This window comes from Nerophis lumbriciformis, linkage group LG27, assembly GCF_033978685.3.
Source record: "Nerophis lumbriciformis linkage group LG27, RoL_Nlum_v2.1, whole genome shotgun sequence".
Taxonomy (NCBI): Eukaryota; Metazoa; Chordata; class Actinopteri; order Syngnathiformes; family Syngnathidae; genus Nerophis; species Nerophis lumbriciformis.
Window position 1 is genome coordinate 732,501 of NC_084574.2, and position 19,335 is coordinate 751,835.

A 19,335-nucleotide genomic window follows, 5' to 3' on the forward strand; every position below is an offset into this window, starting at 1 on the left:
CAGGTACGGCGCCAGAGTCTGTTGAAATAAAGTGTTTCTCGCCTTCCAGTCGGTAATTTAAATGAGCTGGCAGCAGCCAGCGTCATCTCAGAAGACCCTCGGGTGCCGTGAATGTCAATCAAGTGACCAAAGTGACGTCATAGTGAAGATTTATGATCGCTCATTTTTAGGACTATTTTTTTAATGCCTGGCTGGTGATCGACTGACACACCCTCCGAGATCGACCGGTAGCTCGCGATCGACGTAATGAGCACCCCTGAGCTAGCATATACAATATTGACCGACAAAGGACTGTTTTTTAGCATCTTTAATGCTGCTTCAATTTTTCAGCGGAAATAGTCCGACCTTTGGACACGCCTACTTTGTGTGAGGTCTCTAAGGACGTGCGCACCTGCAAAAACCCCCGTCAAAGATCCTCGATGAGCGCTGACCAGTCCTTATCATGCCATATGTCATAAAGACAGAAGGAAGTAAAGCACCTTGTTGTCTCCCTGTGCTTCTGCCAGCCGTTGTTTCAGCTCCTTCACCTCCTCACAGAGATCATTGCTTTTTTCTTTGGAGTCTCTCAGGAGCTGAGCTAAATTCACCTGCGAGAACAAGTCTTTCAGTTTGACGTTTCATTCTTACGGGGCCTCGAAGGCAGCACTTACTTGGTTGCGTTTTTCAGGGGGCAGAGACAGATCTCCATCCTGTGGAGTAGAAAGAGTTAGACACAACATCGTGTTTGACACAAACGTCTTCTCTTACTAGGAGTTCTCTGTACTTCTTCTTGAGTCCTTGGTGGCGCTCTCGAAGCTGATTGGCCATCAGCTGGTACTGATCCCTCTCCTGCTGGCACGTGTCCAGCTCCTTGGACAGGATCAGGAGCGCTTCCTTCTTGCTCTCCAACTTGCGCTTACAAATGAGGAACTGCGCAGGAATACAAAGGGCATTTCAAACTTCAATGTTGGGGGGAAAAAATGTCACGATGAAAGGACAGAGCTAGTATCTGAAATCCAAATTAACTACAGAAAAGACAGAAAACTTAAAGCAATGTCACAGCAAAGATGAAATGAAGAACAAACGGGCGTATGTGTATATATACACACGTATACCGTATTTTTCGGAGTATAAGTCGCTCCGGAGTATGAGTCGTACCGGCCAAAAATGCATAATAAAGAAGGAAAAAAACATATATAAGTCGCACTGGAGTATAAGTCGCATTTTTTTGGGGAAATGTATTTGATAAAAGCCAACACCAAGAATAGACATTTGAAAGGCAATTTAAAATAAATAAAGAATAGTTTTTGATTGACTGAGACTTTTGTTAGTAGATTGCACAGTGAAGTACATATTCCGTACAATTGACCACTAAATGGTAACACCCCAATAAGTTTTTACACTTGTTTAAGTCGGGGTCCACTTAATGATACAGATATATACTATCATATATACTATCATCATAACAACAGGCTGAATAAGTGTACGTTATATGAGGCATAAATAACCAACTGGTATGTTAACGTAACATATTATGGTAAGAGTCATTCAAATAACTATAACATATAGAACATGCTATACGTTTACCAAACAATCTGTCACTAAATCCCATGAAATCTTATACGTCTAGTCTCTTACATGAATGAGATCAATAATATTATTTGATATTTTACGCTAATGTGTAAATCATTTCACACATAAGTCGCTCCTGAGTATAAGTCGCACCCCCGGCCAAACTATGAAAAAAACTGCCACTTATAGTCCGAAAAATATGATATATACATGTGTATATACACATGTATATACACACATTTATGTATACATATGTATGTATTAGGGCTGCAACTAACGATTAATTTGATCATCGATTCATCTGTCGATTATTACTTCGATTAATCGATTAATAATTGGATAAAAGAGACAAAATACCGGTACATTTCTATCCTTTCCAGTATTTTATTGGGAAAAAACCAGCATACTGGCACCAAACTTATTTTGATTATTGTTTCTCAGCTGTTTGTACATGTTGCAGTTTATAAATAAAGGTTTATAAAAAATAATAATAAAAAGAATAAAAAAATAAAAATTAAAAAGAAATTGCCTCTGGGCAAGTGCATAGCATAGATCCAACGAATCGATGACTAAATTAATCGCCAACTATTTTTATAATCGATTTTAATCGATTAGTTGTTGCAGCCCTAGTATGTATATACACACGTGTATATACATACATGTGTATATACTAGAGATGCGTGGATAGGCAATTATTTCATCCGCAACTGCATCAGAAAGTCGTCAACCATCCGCCATCCACCCGATGTAACATTTGATCAGAACCGCACCCGCCCGCCATCCGCCCGCACCCGCCCGTTGTTATATATCTAATATAGACGATGCAAGGCATTAGTGAGGTTATAAAGCTTTTGCCTGTTAAAGAAAGGAGACTGATCCAATGCAGCACAGACATTCGCGTGCCACGCTGTCACGACCCAGACGCACACCAGTGCGCAATCATATGGGAGCCGCGCTGAGCGCACCTCCAAGCGCGTCTCGCTGCCGGCGACGGCCGGGTATGGGCCCGACGCTCCAGCGCCATCCATTTTCAGGGCTAGTTGATTCGGCAGGTGGGTTGTTACACACTCCTCAGCGGGTTCCGACTTCCATGGCCACCGTCCTGCTCTCTATATCAACCAGGGTGAGCCCCACCCCTTTCGTGAGCGCACTGCGCGCGGAGTGACCCCTGTTACGCGCCCCCGGCAACAGGGGTGGCGGGCAGGTAAGCTGCGCGGGCGGAGCGCGTGGAGTGACCCCTGTTACGAGCCCCCGGCCACGGGGGTGGCGGGCAGGTAAGCTGCTTACCTGCTGCGCGTGACGCCGGCCGCGGCGAAGGCGGACGAGGCGGGGTGTCGGTGCGGTGGGCACGGTGGTGACCCTGGACGTGCGTCGGGCCCTTCTCACGGATCGCCTCAGCTACGGCTCCCGGTGGGGCCCTCTCGGGGGAAGGGGCCTCGGTCCCGGACCCCGGCGAGGCATCCCTTCTCCGCTCCGTAAAAGTGTCCATCTCTTTTTTTTTTCTTCTTCTGTTGTGGCATATGCTGCAGGTGCCTGCTCGTTTTTCGTATGTGGGTAACAACATTTAACTATGTATATATATTTACCAATTGGTTTAACTGCCACCCGCCTGAATCTATTTAAAATCTAATTTTTTTTTATTTCAACCGCCCGACCCGACCCGCAGATAAAATCTAATTTTTTTTAATTTCAACCGCCCGATCCGCGGATAATCCGCGGATCGGGCAGTTGTGTCCGCAAACCGCGCATCTCTAGTATACACATATGTATGTATATACACATATGTGTATATACATGTATATACACATGTGTATGTACACATGTATGTACACATGTACATATACATGTGTATTGACATTTGTATATACATATGTGTGTATACATGTGTATATATATAAATGTGTATATACACATGTATATACACATGTGTATATACACACGTATATGCACACGTGTATATATGTGCACATGCACACGTATATATACATGTGTATACACATGTATGTACAGATACGTGTATATACATGTATATTGACTTTTGTATATACACATGTATGTATACGCGTGTATATATATATACATGTGTATATACACACGTGTATTTACACATGTATATACACATGTGTATATACACACATTTATGTATACACATGTATGTATACACATGTGTATACATACATGTGTATACACACTTGTATGTATACATGTATACACACATGTATATACATATATACACATGTATGTATATGTAGGTGTATATCCACATGTAAAGAGTGGTCACAGCAGTTAATGAGTTGTTGTTTGTTACCTCGTTGACCATTCCCTGCCATTCACCTTCACTCCTCCGCGACGGATCCATCCCACTTAAACGTAAACGAAAACCTTTACGACGCTGAATATTCACTGGACTTATGTTTAATGGCCATGTTAGTAGCCTGAAGAAGACAGATTAGGCAGAGTACATCTTCACTACTGATACGTTGGTTCATTTCCGTCAAGCTTGAGACATGTTTCTTTCTCAACCAATCACACTTGAGACATGTTTCTTTCTCAACCAATCACACTTGAGACATGTTTCTTTCTCAACCAATCACACTTGAGACATGTTTCTTTCTCAACCAATCACGTGCGTTCAGTCACGTCACATGACAGGCTATAAAAAGTCACGTGGTTATAAACTAATGTTGTATGTGTCGTAAACACGTTTGGTCTGTCGCAAGTAGCGCCTACAAAATCTGACTTTATGCGACAGTGCATACTGGCTTTCATAATCTTAACACGTAATAGTATTAACAACCCATATAGGTACATGTGTGAAAATAGAGCGTCCATAAGTTAATGTACGGAGAATGTAGTGTTTGTCGACCATAAAATTGTCTTTACAAAACATATTTGGCGTTTGACGGCAGTGGTGCATTTACAGTCCCTCGGAAAGTAAAGAATTGTGAGGTGCGTGTATGGAGAGGAACATGTTCTAGAACAATGTTTTCAACCACTGTGCCGCGGCTGTGACTGTGACGTGGGAGATTATCTAATTTCACCTATTTGGGTTAAAAATATTTTATGCAAAGCAGTAATTATAGTCTGCAAATGATGTGTTGTTGTTGAGTGTCTGTGCTGTCTAGAGCTCGACAGAGTAACCGTGTAATACTCTTCCATATCAGTAGGTGGCAGCAGGTAGCTAATTGCTTTGTAGATGTCGGAAACAGTGGGTGGTAGCATGCAGGTAAAAAGGTGTCTAATGCTTAAACCATCCATCCATCCATTTTCTATCGCTTAATCCCTTCGGGGTCGCGGGGGGCGCTGGAGCCTATCTCAGCTACAATCGGGCGGAAGGCGGGGTACACCCTGGACAAGTCGCCACCTCATCACAGGGCCAACACAGATAGACAACATTCACACTCACATTCACACACTAGGGCTAATTTTTAATCAATTTATCCCCAGGTGCATGTCTTAAACCAAAAATAAACAAAAGGTGAGTGCCCCTAAGAAAAGGCATTGAAGCGTAGGGAAGGCTATGCAGAACGAAACTAAAACTGAACTGGCTACAAAGTAAACAAAAACAGAATGCTGGACGACAGCAAAGACTTACTGTGGAGCAAAGACGGCGTCCACAATGTACATCCGAACATGACATGACAATCAACAATGTCCCCACAAAGAAGGATAAAAACAACTGAAATATTATTTGATTGCTAAAACAAAGTAGATGCGGGAAATATCGCTCAAAGGAAGACATGAAACTGCTACAGGAAAATACCAAAAAAAAGAGGAAAAGCCACCAAAATATGAGCGCAAGACAAGAAGTAAAACACTACACACAGGAAAACAGCAAAAAAGTAGAAATAAGTCAGGGTGTGATGTGACGGGTGGTGACAGTACACCTACTTTGAGACAAGAGCTATAGTTATGCTTTAAATTAATACCCAACAATTGCGACAACTTTTTACTGTCAACTGAGTTTTGTTTTTGAATGATTTCTGCTGGTGGTGTGCCTCTGCATTTTTTCAACGCAAAAAATGTGCCTTGGCTCAAAAAAGGTTGAAAAACACTGTTCTAGAAAACACACGACTCTTAAATATTGTTAAACGTTATGTGAAGTCATTTTGAAACTTGCTTAGGACATTTATACTGTATATTTGCACATTTTATGGGAAAAGACCAAACCAAAAAAACACACAAAGGCACATTTAATTGATAGATTTCATTAATACGCAGACAATCTAACTAGTTTAGTTTACAATTACGAGAAATAAATAAAAAAATTTAACATTGATTATACATTTCAAAGGTACATATCATCAAAAACAACAATTGCCACAACTTTCAATTGAAAATGTTGGTGTCTAACACGCACCAAATGATCTGTAATCCCAAAAAATATGCAATTTGCATTCCAATAGCAGCACAGACTTGTGGTCGTCTGCATTTTGCATAGGTCAATAAATGTGCACGTTGCCAAACAGTCATGCTGTCATGGGAGGAGTCGATAGCAGCAAACAACACCAACCGCCCTCCTTCATTGCTTTTGCAGGATGCAGTGAGAGCAGACATCTATCAGATATTGCTGTGCAACAAGCACATCTAGCCTTTATTGCATGGACGTGTACACGTTGATGTTGGAGACGACCATGCAAGGAGCCAGCCAGCTCACCAGAAGCTACTAGAAGTTCCACGGCAATGGTTGATTTCATCTCCTATCGTTTAGTTCAGGCCTGGGCAATTATTTTGACTCGGGGGCCACATTTAGAGAAAAAAAATGTGTCTGGGAGCCGATATTTTAGGAACACTAATACAAAACCTCACAATAATGTCTGATTGAATGCTAAAAACTCACGACAGACCGCCTTAAAAAAACGTAATGGAATTTTACATTTTTCTAAGAACAATAAAACACTGAATATTGACAAAATATGAATGTCACACCCTCTTTCGATCGACATATTTTACAATCAAGTGAAACGCAACAAACAGTGAAATATGAATGCAAAGGGTACAAAATAAACCCACCTACAATCTGATATATCTGATATATCACTAAGCTTTTGTCATGACTTGGACTATGGCTTGGTTTGTTCTCCCGAGGTGCAAGTGAATTGGACTGGTCATGGCGTGAAGGTAAATACATATTTAATAACAACACTCAAAGGAACAAAAGGCGCGCTCAAGGCGGATGCACAAACTTGACTAACGAAAACAAAAGACTTGCACGGGGGCAAAAAACTATGAACAACAAAAAACACTAACTGTGGCAATAATAAACAAAACTTACTTGGCATGGACATGAAGTGCGCAGAGGTGGACAGAGTGTGACATGGGTATGAATACGGGGATGTCGTCAGGACGAACAACAGAAAATGAAAAGCTTAAATAACACAGACATGATTACGGTAACGAAAACAGGTGCGTGACTCAAAACGTGAAACAGGTGCGTGACGTGACAAGTGAAAACTAACTAACCAATCTGGCGCCCTAGGCAAGATTTTAGATGGCGCCCCCCCACATCGGCAGTGAACTGTATATACTCACAAGAAACCAAATAGCTTTGTCTTTGACCTTTTTTTTACTTAAAGAAAGCAAATTAACAATCAGAATAGTTAACAAGATAAAAAAAAATATGAATAAATAAATGAATGCAAAAAATAAAAAATGAATATATGAAATACAATATTTTTTACATACATATTGCTCAATTAACATTAATAATGTGCACTTTAACAACTAGGCTTACAACTATACCTAATGGGTGGAAAAGTGACTATTACCTGCAGGGCAAACATTAGCTAACCAGAAGGCAATAACAATGTAAACAAAAAACACCTGCTTAAAAGATCTAATACAAATGTCCCTGAGGAATGTAAGGTGGGAGTACTGTAATTACCTAACGTTACATTATTATTTTCCATAACAATTTAGCCCCCTCCACAATATTAACCCGACGTTAAAACAGAACTAGCTATTTATTGATTAGCAATTGCCGAATCATGTAACATTAGCTTAATGCTAAAAAGCCAGGTTACTATCACATTCTGTAACAGACAAATAATTTCATGTAGGCTAACGTTACCTACCTGCTACCTCTTGTCTTTTTCTCGTTTCTCCTCTTCTTTTCTCTTTTTTCTTCCCTGGGCACCTGACAGTTTTGGCCGTTTTGACATCTTGTGTTGATTTTTTGATGTGGTGACGTCCAAAAAGAGTCATGATACGGGAAGGGAGGGGGCGCACCGGGCGAAAGGGGGGGGGGGGGGGGGGGGGTTGTAATGTTGTAACAAATAATATTTCTATTATATAGGCTTTACTTTGCATTTTAATTAACGTGGGATTATTTTTTGTATTTAGAAATAATAGTACCAACTTTTTTTTTTTTTTTCTCCAACATTTGTGGCACTGGCGTGGCGCCCCCTGATGGACGGCGCCCTTAGCATTTGCCTATACGGCCTATGCCACGGGCCGGCCCTGGTTGCTATGGTGACAAACAAGAGTGCACAATGAGTCCAAACGTGGAACAGGTGAAACTAATGGGTAATCATGCAAACAAGACAAGGGAGTGAAAAGCCAGAAACTAAACAAAACGTGACTTAAAACAAAACATGATTACACAGACATGACAGCTTTAGAACTATGTCGTGAAAATCTCCTTCCGCGTCTGTGGAAACGCTTCCCACCCACACTGCTTGGTGCCTCGTCTGAGCGGCTGTGACGTCGATTACCATAGTAACTAATTAGATGGCCATAGTAACTAATTAGATTACCATAGTAACTAATTAGATGACCATAGTAACTGGTATATCATCCATAAGCGCAGATTCCAACCATTGAAATACTTAGTATAGTTAAAGACTTATGGTCATTATAAAACATGAGTGCACATCATAATGGCAGCTACAGTTTCCATCTTAAACATCTAAAAAAAATTATTTGGGAATGTCCGGCGGGCCAGATTGAAAAGCTTAACGGGCCGCATGTGGCCCCCGGGCCTTCATTTGCCCAGGTCTGGTTTAGTTGCATAAAGAAGCTAACAGAGAATTTCATTGCAAGGCCACTAGCCTTATAAACTTAAATCTACTATAACATGTTCAAACACCATGGACTTGCCCTTAAAGCTGGAGGAGAAGATGAAATTCCTGCGGTCGGTGGTGACGGCCGTAAAAGAGCGTGGAGACTGTACGTAGATATCCTTGAACTTGTGGTAGGTTTTGGTCTGGGAGTCCCAGAGGTAGATTTGAGTGAAGGAGTAGTCGCTGCCAAGAGCCAGGTAGTGTTTGTCCCGGAAGGAGAAGGGCTGGAGGACCATCGCCCCTCGAGAGGGTAGAGCCTGCACCTCTGTGAACTGCTTACTGCTCCATTTCAGGACTTTGGAGTCGCCGATGTAGCAGGTCATGGCCAGGTACAAGTCACCTTCTAGACGGAAGGCTTTGACGGCCACCACGTCTTCAACGATGGGGATATCACCGTGGAGCATGAACTTGAGCGTGCTCTTGTTCCACAGGTAGATGACAGGTGGCTGAGAGCGGCTGGCTAAAATCAGGTAGGACTTCCCGTCCGCTTCCACAAACTCTGCATCCGTATCGCGGAACCATTCGTGGAGGAACTGGTAGGTGTAGAAACCTGTTTGGTTGCGGTCCGGTTGGTGGGTCCACTTGTAAAGTGTAGACAGGCCCGCTTTGGAGCTGTCTACTATCACAAAGTACCACTCGCCGTCCACGCGGAACACTTCGATGTCGTTTGGCTTGGAGATGTTGAAGACCTCCATGGACTGGAACTTGGTGAACTGGTTCTGTTGATCGTCAAACTTGTAGACATGAGAGCCTCCGAAGAGCTGCGTGACGATGATCAGGATGTGGTCGTCCACCAGAACCGATGTGCACCCGACCACAGATTTACCTGTGGAGAGAAACCGGCAAAACTTAGATGTGCTGCCTTCTCACTCTGCTGGTGATAGGTCAGTTCCTGCCCTGTCACCACTCTGCTGGTAATAGGTCAGTTCCTGTCCTGTCACCACTCTGCTGGTGATAGGTCAGTTCCTGTCCTGTCACCACTCTGCTGGTGATAGGTCAGTTCCTGTCCTGTCACCACTCTGCTGGTGATAGGTCAGTTCCTGCCCTGTCACCACTCTGCTGGTGATAGGTCAGTTCCTGCCCTGTCACCTCCAATCATGAAGCAGGACAAGCAGCTTCAGGTGTGGCAATTTACTGCCTTGCCAGCGTTACTCTTACTATTGCTATGACTTCTCACTACCATACTTAGAGTTCCCACTACCTGTGTGGCTTACTTTTGGTTCCTACTACCTGTGCGGCATACTTTTAGTTACTACTACCTTTGTGGCTTACTTTTAGTTCCTACTACCTGTGCGGCATACTTATAGTTCCCACTACCTGTGTGGCTTACTTTTGGTTCCTACTACCTGTGCAGCTTACTTTTGGTTCTTACTACCTGTGCGGCTTACTTTTGGTTCCTACTACCTGTGCGGCTTACTTTTGATTCCTACTACCTGTGTGGCTTACTTTTGGTTCCTACTACCTGTGTGGCTTACTTTTGGTTGCAACTATGTGCAGCTTACCTTTGGTTCCTACTACCTGTGTGGCTTACTTTTGGTTCCTTCTACCTGTGTGGCTTACTTTTAGTTCCTACTACCTGTGCGGCATACTTATAGTTCCCACTAACTGTGTGGCTTACTTTTGGTTCCTACTACCTGTGTGGCTTACTTTTGGTTCCTACTACCTGTGCGGCTTACTTTTGATTCCTACTACCTGTGCGGCTTACTTTTGGTTCCTACTACCTGTGTGGCTTACTTTTGGTTCCTACTATGTGCGGCTTACTTTTGGTTCCTACTACCTGTGTGGCTTACTTTTGATTCCTTCTACCTGTGTGGCTTACTTTTAGTTCCTACTACCTGTGCAGCGTACTTTTATTTACTACTACCTGTGTGGCTTACTTTTAGTTCCTCCTACCTGTGCGGCATACTTATAGTTCCCACTATCTGTGTGGCTTACTTTTGGTTCCTACTACCTGTGTGGCTTACTTTTGGTTCCTACTACCTGTGTGGCTTACTTTTGGTTCCTACTACCTGTGCGGCTTACTTTTGGTTCCTACTACCTGTGTGGCTTACTTTTAGTTCCTCCTACCTGTGCGGCATACTTATAGTTCCCACTATCTGTGTGGCTTACTTTTGGTTCCTACTACCTGTGTGGCTTACTTTTGGTTCCTACTACCTGTGTGGCTTACTTTTGGTTCCTACTACCTGTGCGGCTTACTTTTGGTTCCTACTACCTGTGCGGCTTACTTTTGGTTCCTACTACCTGTGCGGCTTACTTTTGGTTCCTAATACCTGTGCGGCTTACTTTTGGTTCCTACAACCTGTTCGGCTTACTTTTGGTTCCTACTACCTGTGTGGCTTATTTTTGGTTCCTACTACCTGTGTGGCTTACTTTTGGTTCCTACTACCTGTGTGGCTTACTTTTGGTTCCTACTACCTGTGTGGCTTACTTTTGGTTCCTTCTACCTGTGTGGCTTACTTTTAGTTGCTACTACCTGTGTGGCTTACTTTTAGTTGCTACTACCTGTGTGGCTTACTTTTGGTTCCTACTACCTGTGTGGCTTACTTTTGGTTCCTACTACCTGTGTGGCTATGGGAAACAAAAACATATAACAGGAGGGTGAAGCCACTAAGATTGCAATTGTAGTCACTCTATTTAGATGAGAGTAATAATAAAATAAAAGTGGGTGTGGTCAAACCTGTTATGTTGTCAAATTTTCTGAAATTCATTTCGATGTGATCCCATTCCAGGACAATGCAGCTGTTGGAGTTGGGTGCAGCCATGGCTACGTAGATGTCTTCTTTAAAGGAGAAGATGTCCGCAGACATAGACTGGATGGGAATAGACTGGTGACGCACAAAGTCTGTGGAAAGACGACAAGTGCATCATTTCCGAGGCTTTTCCGGAGTTTTCTGCTTGCCCATTTTTTTTTTTTTTAAAGGGGGACTGCACTTTTTTCATCTAAACGGGAAGATATAAACATCCCATCAGTCGGCATCCCAGTGAGAGCAGACAGTGTACAGTAAGTGATTGTTTTATTATGTTCCTAGTTTGTAAAATCTTGTTTAACACTAAGCAATACTGCTGCATAAGGCTTAGTGTTTCACTAAAGCTGGATCTGTTCAGCACACAAATTCTGAAACTTGTAGCTTGTCCTCCTTATATTCAGGCTCAAAAATATAAGGTTTTGGATCATGATTTGTCCCAAAGTAGTTGTTGTTGTCGCTCATAAAGTCTGCCATTAGTAGTGTTGTTGAAGGGAAAAGCGAACGTTGTGACGCATCTGGGAAATTATTACGCTGCCGCAAACCTAACATGACCAAATACATAAATATGACATGTTATTATCAATGTGCCTGTAACTACATACTTACAGCGTGTATATAAAACGTTGATGAGGGGTTTTTGATGTTTTTAAAGCGCTTTTCAGACGGAATAGAGCGACTCCAATTGGCTACATAATTAGCTGACTTATTTATGTGTTGCATTAAAAAAGAAAAACATATGTGTGCTTGTCTTACATAAGGGTTGTGAATGATAAGCAAAATTACAAAAAAAATGCCGTTCCCCTTTAACACAGCTGGAGTTAGCTTAGCTGGTGTAATAGCATGTTGATTTGAAGTCTCTTAGCACCTCCAAGTATCTCACACTTTTAAAACCCTGCTCTTCAAGATTATGCTAGTTATTTTTTGGCGTAACACAACATTTGCCAATTTCCAGCCAAAGGATGCCCAATCAATAAATACAAATCCATCCATTTTCTACCGCTTATTCCCTTCGAGGTCGCGGGGGGCGCTGGAGCCTATCTCAGCTACAATCGGGCGGAAAGCGCGGTAAATACAAATCATATCTAAAATGTAATTTTCTGTCTTGCCTCTGGTGAGGGCGGTCGCATTTTTCTTCGCTCCCTCCTTCCCTGCTTGCTCTCTTCGTTTTTGTCTTGTCTGAACTTTTTTTAAGCGTCTTTCTTTGCTGGACTCTCGACGCAATTGACAAAGTCTTTTCGACAAGGAAAAGAGGTTCAGGGGAGCCTGGCTGCCCTGATGGAACCATTGCTGCGGGGTACGTGAGAGACTCCTGCGATAAATGGAGAATCATGTGCCTCTCAGTCCTTTCCATCGAGGACGTGGAAGATCGCAGGGCACCTGCTGATTGGGCTGGGCATTGCTCTGGTGTATCGTCAAATTCGGAAGACGATGGCAGCCACTCAAGGAGCCCAACGGCTGTTCGTCGCAATGGAAGGATTGGGCCGGGCTGTGGGAACACAGAATGTGGCGATTTCTGAACTGAATCGCAAGAGAGAAGTTCTGGAGCCATCATGGAGAAGTTTGCTGAGAAGGAGAATTGAATTGAATTTGAGAGAAACCAGCATGGACAAATAGAGTAGGCAAGTCATTGTTTTTTCTGACTGCTCGCGGAAAACAACATCCTAATCTACGATTTGACTCCCTCGAATGGCCTTGACGCTATCAGGAACAGGCTGTTCTGGAAAAACACCCCCGAGGACACCTCAACGATGGACGCTTTTGACCTCCCTTTTTCTCAACAACACCTGGTGTGGAACTTTGAGATCGGCCCCAGTCCACAAAAACATTTCAAAATCACACCCACGTTAATTGGGCATACAGGCACGCACCCGCCCCTTCCTCAACCAACGCCTTCACCACTGCTTATTTCCGGGGTTATGGATGGCTAGTAGCGCTTTATAGCAGCAGGCCGGCCTCCAGGGCCCCAAATCCCCCCCCCCCTCTGTTGCGAGTTGTTGTGATTATATGTAACATGTGCTATGCTATGTGAGGTTTTTTCCCTTGGACTCAGTCTGGACCCCCTCCCGAGGGTCCAGCCTTAGACTGATATTTTTTACTCTTCCCAATATCACCTTATTCCATACTTGCCAACCTTGAGACCTCCGATTTCGGGAGGTGGGGGAGCGGGGGCGTGGTCGGGGGTGGGGCGGGGCGTGGTTGGGGGCGTGGTTAAGAGGGGAAGAGTATATTGACAGCTAGAATTCACCAAGTCAAGTATTTCATACATATATATACATATATATATACATATATATATATATATATATATATATATATATATATATATATACATATATATATACATATATATATATATATATATATATATATATATATATATATATATATATATATATATATATATATATATATACATATATATATATATATATCCATATATATATCTACATCCTGAAAATATGCAAACAAAACTGTGTTTGGATAATTGATACTTCAAACTTGCATAAATAAATATTAAGAATAATAACATAACTTGGCTTCTGAGAGCTTCAAAATGTAATGAATAAAATCCTAAAGTTGTTGATAAACAAGCAATTATTTTAATAATTAAATATGGTCATTTTAAATGAATTATTATGATAATTTAAAATTAATTATTTCAAATATGTTTATTTTAATGTAAAATTCTATGGCTGGATGTAATAAGGAGTCAGAAAAAATTAAAATAAAAATACAATTAATTTTGATGTTTTTAGCAAAATATAGTAAAAATGTATTTAGTTTTTTTAATTTTTTTTATTAATAAATATCTATTTATTTTTAGGTAAGATAAACATAATAATACAATGGATCTCTAGTCTGGATGATTTAGTTCTTCTCACCCTGTTGTCCTCCCGTAGTGAAAAAAGGCTGTCCTCACTCGGGTCCGCATGGAGCTGGAGGGGGCGTGGCCTCCAGCTCCGGCTGAAAATCGGGAGATTTTCGGGAGAATATTTGTCCCGGGAGGTTTTCGGGAGAGGCGCTGAATTTCGGGAGTCTCCCGGAAAATTCGGGAGGGTTGGCAAGTATGCCTTATTCCCACCTTTTTTAAGGAGCGCCTTAAGTGGCTGACCCATTGGCGGTCCCGTCTTGTCCCCTTGTAACGTATGTCTGCTCTTAGTGGGACTGTGCCGAAAATGAAATTTCAGTTCTTATGTGTCTTGTACATGGACAATAATAAAGCATCTTGAATCTTGAATCTTGAATATACAGGTAAAAGCCAGTAAATTAGAATATTTTGAAAAACTTGATTTATTTCAGTAATTGCATTCAAAAGGTGTAACTTGTACATTATATTTATTCATTGCACACAGACTGATGCATTCAAATGTTTATTTCATTTAATTTTGATGATTTGAAGTGGCAACAAATGAAAATCCAAAATTCCGTGTGTCACAAAATTAGAATATTACTTAAGGCTAATACAAAAAAGGGATTTTTAGAAATGTTGGCCAACTGAAAAGTATGAAAATGAAAAATATGAGCATGTACAATACTCAATACTTGGTTGGAGCTCCTTTTGCCTCAATTACTGCGTTAATGCGGCGTGGCATGGAGTCGATGAGTTTCTGGCACTGCTCAGGTGTTATGAGAGCCCAGGTTGCTCTGATAGTGGCCTTCAACTCTTCTGCGTTTTTGGGTCTGGCATTCTGCATCTTCCTTTTCACAGATTTTCTATGGGGCTAAGGTCAGGGGAGTTGGCGGGCCAATTTAGAACAGAAATACCATGGTCCGTAAACCAGGCACGGGTAGATTTTGCGCTGTGTGCAGGCGCCAAGTCCTGTTGGAACTTGAAATCTCCATCTCCATAGAGCAGGTCAGCAGCAGGAAGCATGAAGTGCTCTAAAACTTGCTGGTAGACGGCTGCGTTGACCCTGGATCTCAGGAAACAGAGTGGACCGACACCAGCAGATGACATGGCACCCCAAACCATCACTGATGGTGGAAACTTTACACTAGACTTCAGGCAACGTGGATCCTGTGCCTCTCCTGTCTTCCTCCAGACTCTGGGACCTTGATTTCCAAAGGAAATGCAAAATTTGCATGGTTGGGTGATGGTTTGGGGTGCCATGTCATCTGCTGGTGTCGGTCCACTCTGTTTCCTGAGATCCAGGGTCAACGCAGCCGTCTACCAGCAAGTTTTAGAGCACTTCAAATCATCAAAATTAAATGAAATAAACATTTGAATGCATCAGTCTGTGTGCAATGAATAAATATAATGTACAAGTTACACCTTTTGAATGCAATTACTGAAATAAATCAAGTTTTTCAAAATATTCTAATTTACTGGCTTTTACCTGTATGCACAAATAAACATAGCTCAGCGCAAGGAAAGGTCACGCTGAATTATTAAACACTTGTATTGATTGTTTTCTTCCATTTCTTTTCATCTATGAGCTCATTTTACCTGTAGACATGCACTGGCCTGGTGCGATAGGGAAATCATTGAGTCGCTTGCCCTTCATGTCAGCGGGGCCCGCGCAGTACACTTCCGACACTGTGGCGTTGGTGTTCTTCAGCCATGTCATCAGCCACTTGTTCTCACAGCTGCACTGGAAAAGGTTGCCCCGCAGGTCTCTAATGTAGGGCAGGAAGAAGAAAGGCACGTTAACGCCCCATAACTGCGGGAAAACAGGGAGGCTGACTTGACGAGCACAGAAGGCCGAGTCAGCTGAATTGCAAGGACACACACACACACACACGCACACACAAAGTGCTTACTCACAGTTCCAACAAGGAATTCAAGTCAAGAAATAGATCTCTTGGCAGAAACCTTATATTGTTATTGGCAAGGGACCTGAAGAAGAAGGATGGTATAACATCACATTGTCACATTGCTGCTGCATGCACTTATCTTCTTACAGGTGAGTTACATCTCGGAGACCTCGGAAGGCATTTTTGGCCACGCTTTCAATCTTGTTCCCTTCAATGAACCTGTTCAACACACAGCACAATCCCTCACCAGATACATGATTTATTTACAGTTTAAAGGACTATTATTACTTACAAATATTCCAGATGTGGGAGGCCATGGAATGCGTTGTCTTTAATCGTCGTCAAAGAATTTGCATTTAAAAGCCTGCAAAACAAAAACCGTCATACTCCTTTTTTCCCCCCAAAAGACGTATTAAGTTAGAACCACTGCATTTAAACAACAACAATTAACACATTTATAAATCAATATTATGCAAGAGTTCCCCGAACTTGTTTATGAGCACCGAAACTAAGAAAAATCTCTCTCCCACTTGTTTGCTTCACCTTTGAGAGAGATGAGGCGCTCGGTCATTTTCCCCACACTATTAACTAGATCCACTATGGACTGGACTCTCACACTATTAACTAGATCCACTATGGACTGGACTCTCACACTATTAACTAGATCCACTATGGACTGGACTCTCACACTATTAACTAGATCCACTATGGCCTGGACTCTCACACTATTAACTAAATCCACTATGGACTGGACTTTCACAATATTATGCTAGATCCACTATGGACTGGACTCTCACTATTATGTTAGATCCACTATGGACTTGACTCTCACTATTATGTTAGATCCACTATGGACTGGACTCTCACACTATTATGTTAGATCCACTATGGACTGGACTCTCACACTATTATGTTAGATCCACTATGGACTGGACTCTCACACTATTATGTTAGATCCACTATGGACTGGACTCTCACACTATTATGTTAGATCCACTATGGACTGGACTCTCACACTATTATGTTAGATCCACTATGGACTGGACTCTCACACTATTATGTTAGATCCACTATGGACTGGACTCTCACACTATTATGTTAGATCCACTATGGACTGGACTCTCTCACTATTATGTTAGATCCACTATGGACTGGACTCTCACACTATTATGTTAGATCCACTATGGACTGGACTCTCACACTATTATGTTAGATCCACTATGGACTGGACTCTCACACTATTATGTTAGATCCACTATGGACTGGACTCTCACACTATTATGTTAGATCCACTATGGACTGGACTCTCTCACTATTATGTTAGATCCACTATGGACTGGACTCTCACTATTATGTTAGATCTACTATGGACTGGACTCTCACACTATTATGTTAGATCCACTATGGACTGGACTCTCACACTATTATGTTAGATCCACTATGGACTGGACTCTCACACTATTATGTTAGATCCACTATGGACTGGACTCTCTCACTATTATGTTAGATCCACTATGGACTGGACTCTCACACTATTATGTTAGATCCACTATGGACTGGACTCTCACTATTATGTTAGATCCACTATGGACTGGACTCTCTCACTATTATGTTAGATCCACTATGGACTGGACTCTCACTATTATGTTAGATCTACTATGGACTGGACTCTCACACTATTATGTTAGATCCACTATGGACTGGACTCTCACACTATTATGTTAGATCCACTATGGACTGGACTCTCACACTATTATGTTAGATCCACTATGGACTGGACTCTCACACTATTATGTTAGATCCACTATGGACTGGACTCTCACACTATTATGTTAGATCCACTATGGACTGGACTCTCACACTATTATGTTAGATCCACTATGGACTGGACTTTCACAATATTATGCTAGATCCACTATGGACTGGACTCTCACTATTATGTTAGATCCACTATGGACTGGACTCTCACTATTATGCTAGATCCACTATGGACTGGACTCTCACACTATTATGTTAGATCCACTATGGACTGGACTCTCACTATTATGCTAGATCCACTATGGACTGGACTCTCACACTATTATGTTAGATCCACTATGGACTGGACTCTCACACTACTAACTAGATCCACTATGGACTGGACTCTCACACTATTAACTAAATCCACTATGGACTGGACTTTCACAATATTATGCTAGATCCACTATGGACTGGACTCTCACACTATTATGTTAGATCCACTGTGGACTGGACTCTCACACTATTATGTTAGATCCACTATGGACTGGACTCTCACACTATTATGTTAGATCCACTATGGACTGGACTCTCACACTATTATGTTAGATCCACTATGGACTGGACTCTCACTATTATGTTAGATCCACTATGGACTGGACTCTCACATCTGTGGTCCCCTCCAAGGTTTCTCATCGTCATCCCATTGTGTTGAGTTTTTTTCTTGCCCTGATGTGGGATCTGAGCCCAGGATGTCGTTTTGACTTGTGCAGCCCTTTGAGACACTGGTGATTGAGGGCTATGTAAGTAAACATTGATTGATTGATTGATTGATTGATGTGTGTTTACTAGTGCAGATCAATAACAGAAGAGAACATGCACTTACAGGAGCTGCAGGGAAGGCATGAGAGAAAACATCCCCTCTGGGATGTCTGCCATGGAGCCGTTTACGATGCTCCTGTTGGCAAAGCAGACACTCTTTTTCAGGACATACATGTGGTAATAATAATGGACGTGTACTTACAGTGAGGTGACGTCACTGGGGATGGTCCTCGGCACGTGCGAGCCGCCACTGCCCACGCACATGATGCTCTCTTTGGTGCAGGAGCATCCCGAAGGACACCTAAAATTCCTCTTCCATTTGTTGGCCACGCACACGCCCAGCAGCACGAACACGAGCACGAGCACTATCCTGCCCATGGCGCTCGTGACAATGCAGACACGCAGGATCCTGACACGCTCCGACACCGTCTTAGCGCCCCCACGGAGTGACGTCACGCCTCGGTAACGTCGTCGGACAAAAGCGTGTCGTTGTACTGTTTTTGTACTTACTTTGATTATTATTCTTCAACTGTTGTAAATGTTGAAATTTATAAATAAAGGTTTGTAAAATAAAAAAATAAAAAAACATTGCAAGCAAAAAAGAAAAAGAAAAAAAAAGCGTGTCGTAAACTAAACCGACAGAGACCATGTTTGTTTTTAAA

General features: G+C 42.1%; 2 protein-coding genes across 4 annotated transcripts in view; both read right to left on the reverse strand.

The window, feature by feature from the left end:
* The window catches only part of LOC133570258 (coiled-coil domain-containing protein 149-like), a 24,166-nt gene extending 20,107 nt beyond the window's left edge, over positions 1–4,059 (reverse strand). For 2 of the 3 annotated variants that reach the window (XM_061923085.2, XM_061923084.2), the window contains exons 1-4: positions 3,860–4,059; positions 748–909; positions 651–689; positions 480–587 (exon numbers count right to left, since the gene is read on the reverse strand). In XM_061923085.2, the coding sequence (XP_061779069.2) occupies positions 480–587; positions 651–689; positions 748–909; positions 3,860–3,910 (360 nt within the window). In that variant the 5' untranslated portion in view covers positions 3,911–4,059. The remainder of the gene's footprint in view (positions 1–479; positions 588–650; positions 690–747; positions 910–3,859) is intronic. The other variant, XM_061923086.2, reaches the window with a different exon arrangement.
* A 3,407-nt stretch (positions 4,060–7,466) lies between these two features.
* LOC133624389 (leucine-rich repeat LGI family member 2-like) lies at positions 7,467–19,106 on the reverse strand. Its single transcript, XM_061987878.2, has 8 exons — positions 18,876–19,106; positions 18,738–18,809; positions 16,407–16,478; positions 16,262–16,333; positions 16,125–16,196; positions 15,807–15,976; positions 11,290–11,454; positions 7,467–9,438 (listed from the first exon to the last, which is right to left on the reverse strand). Exons 1-8 carry the CDS (start codon positions 19,049–19,051, stop codon positions 8,603–8,605), a joined length of 1,635 nt encoding a protein of 544 aa, XP_061843862.2. The 5' UTR covers positions 19,052–19,106; the 3' UTR covers positions 7,467–8,602.
* Positions 19,107–19,335: the final 229 nt, after the last annotated feature.

What these genes read in the sequence shown, in the direction of transcription:
- LOC133624389 (XM_061987878.2), bottom strand. Translation starts at nt 19,051, where the DNA reads ATGGGCAGGATAGTGCTCGTGCTCGTGTTCGTGCTGCTGGGCGTGTGC. An exon ending in CTCCGAGATGTAACTCACCT is followed by an intron (nt 16,197 to 16,261) that starts GTAAGAAGATAA and finishes CTTCTTCTTCAG; the next exon opens with GTCCCTTGCCAATAACAATA. An exon ending in AAAATTTGACAACATAACAG is followed by an intron (nt 9,439 to 11,289) that starts GTTTGACCACAC and finishes TTCTCTCCACAG; the next exon opens with GTAAATCTGTGGTCGGGTGC.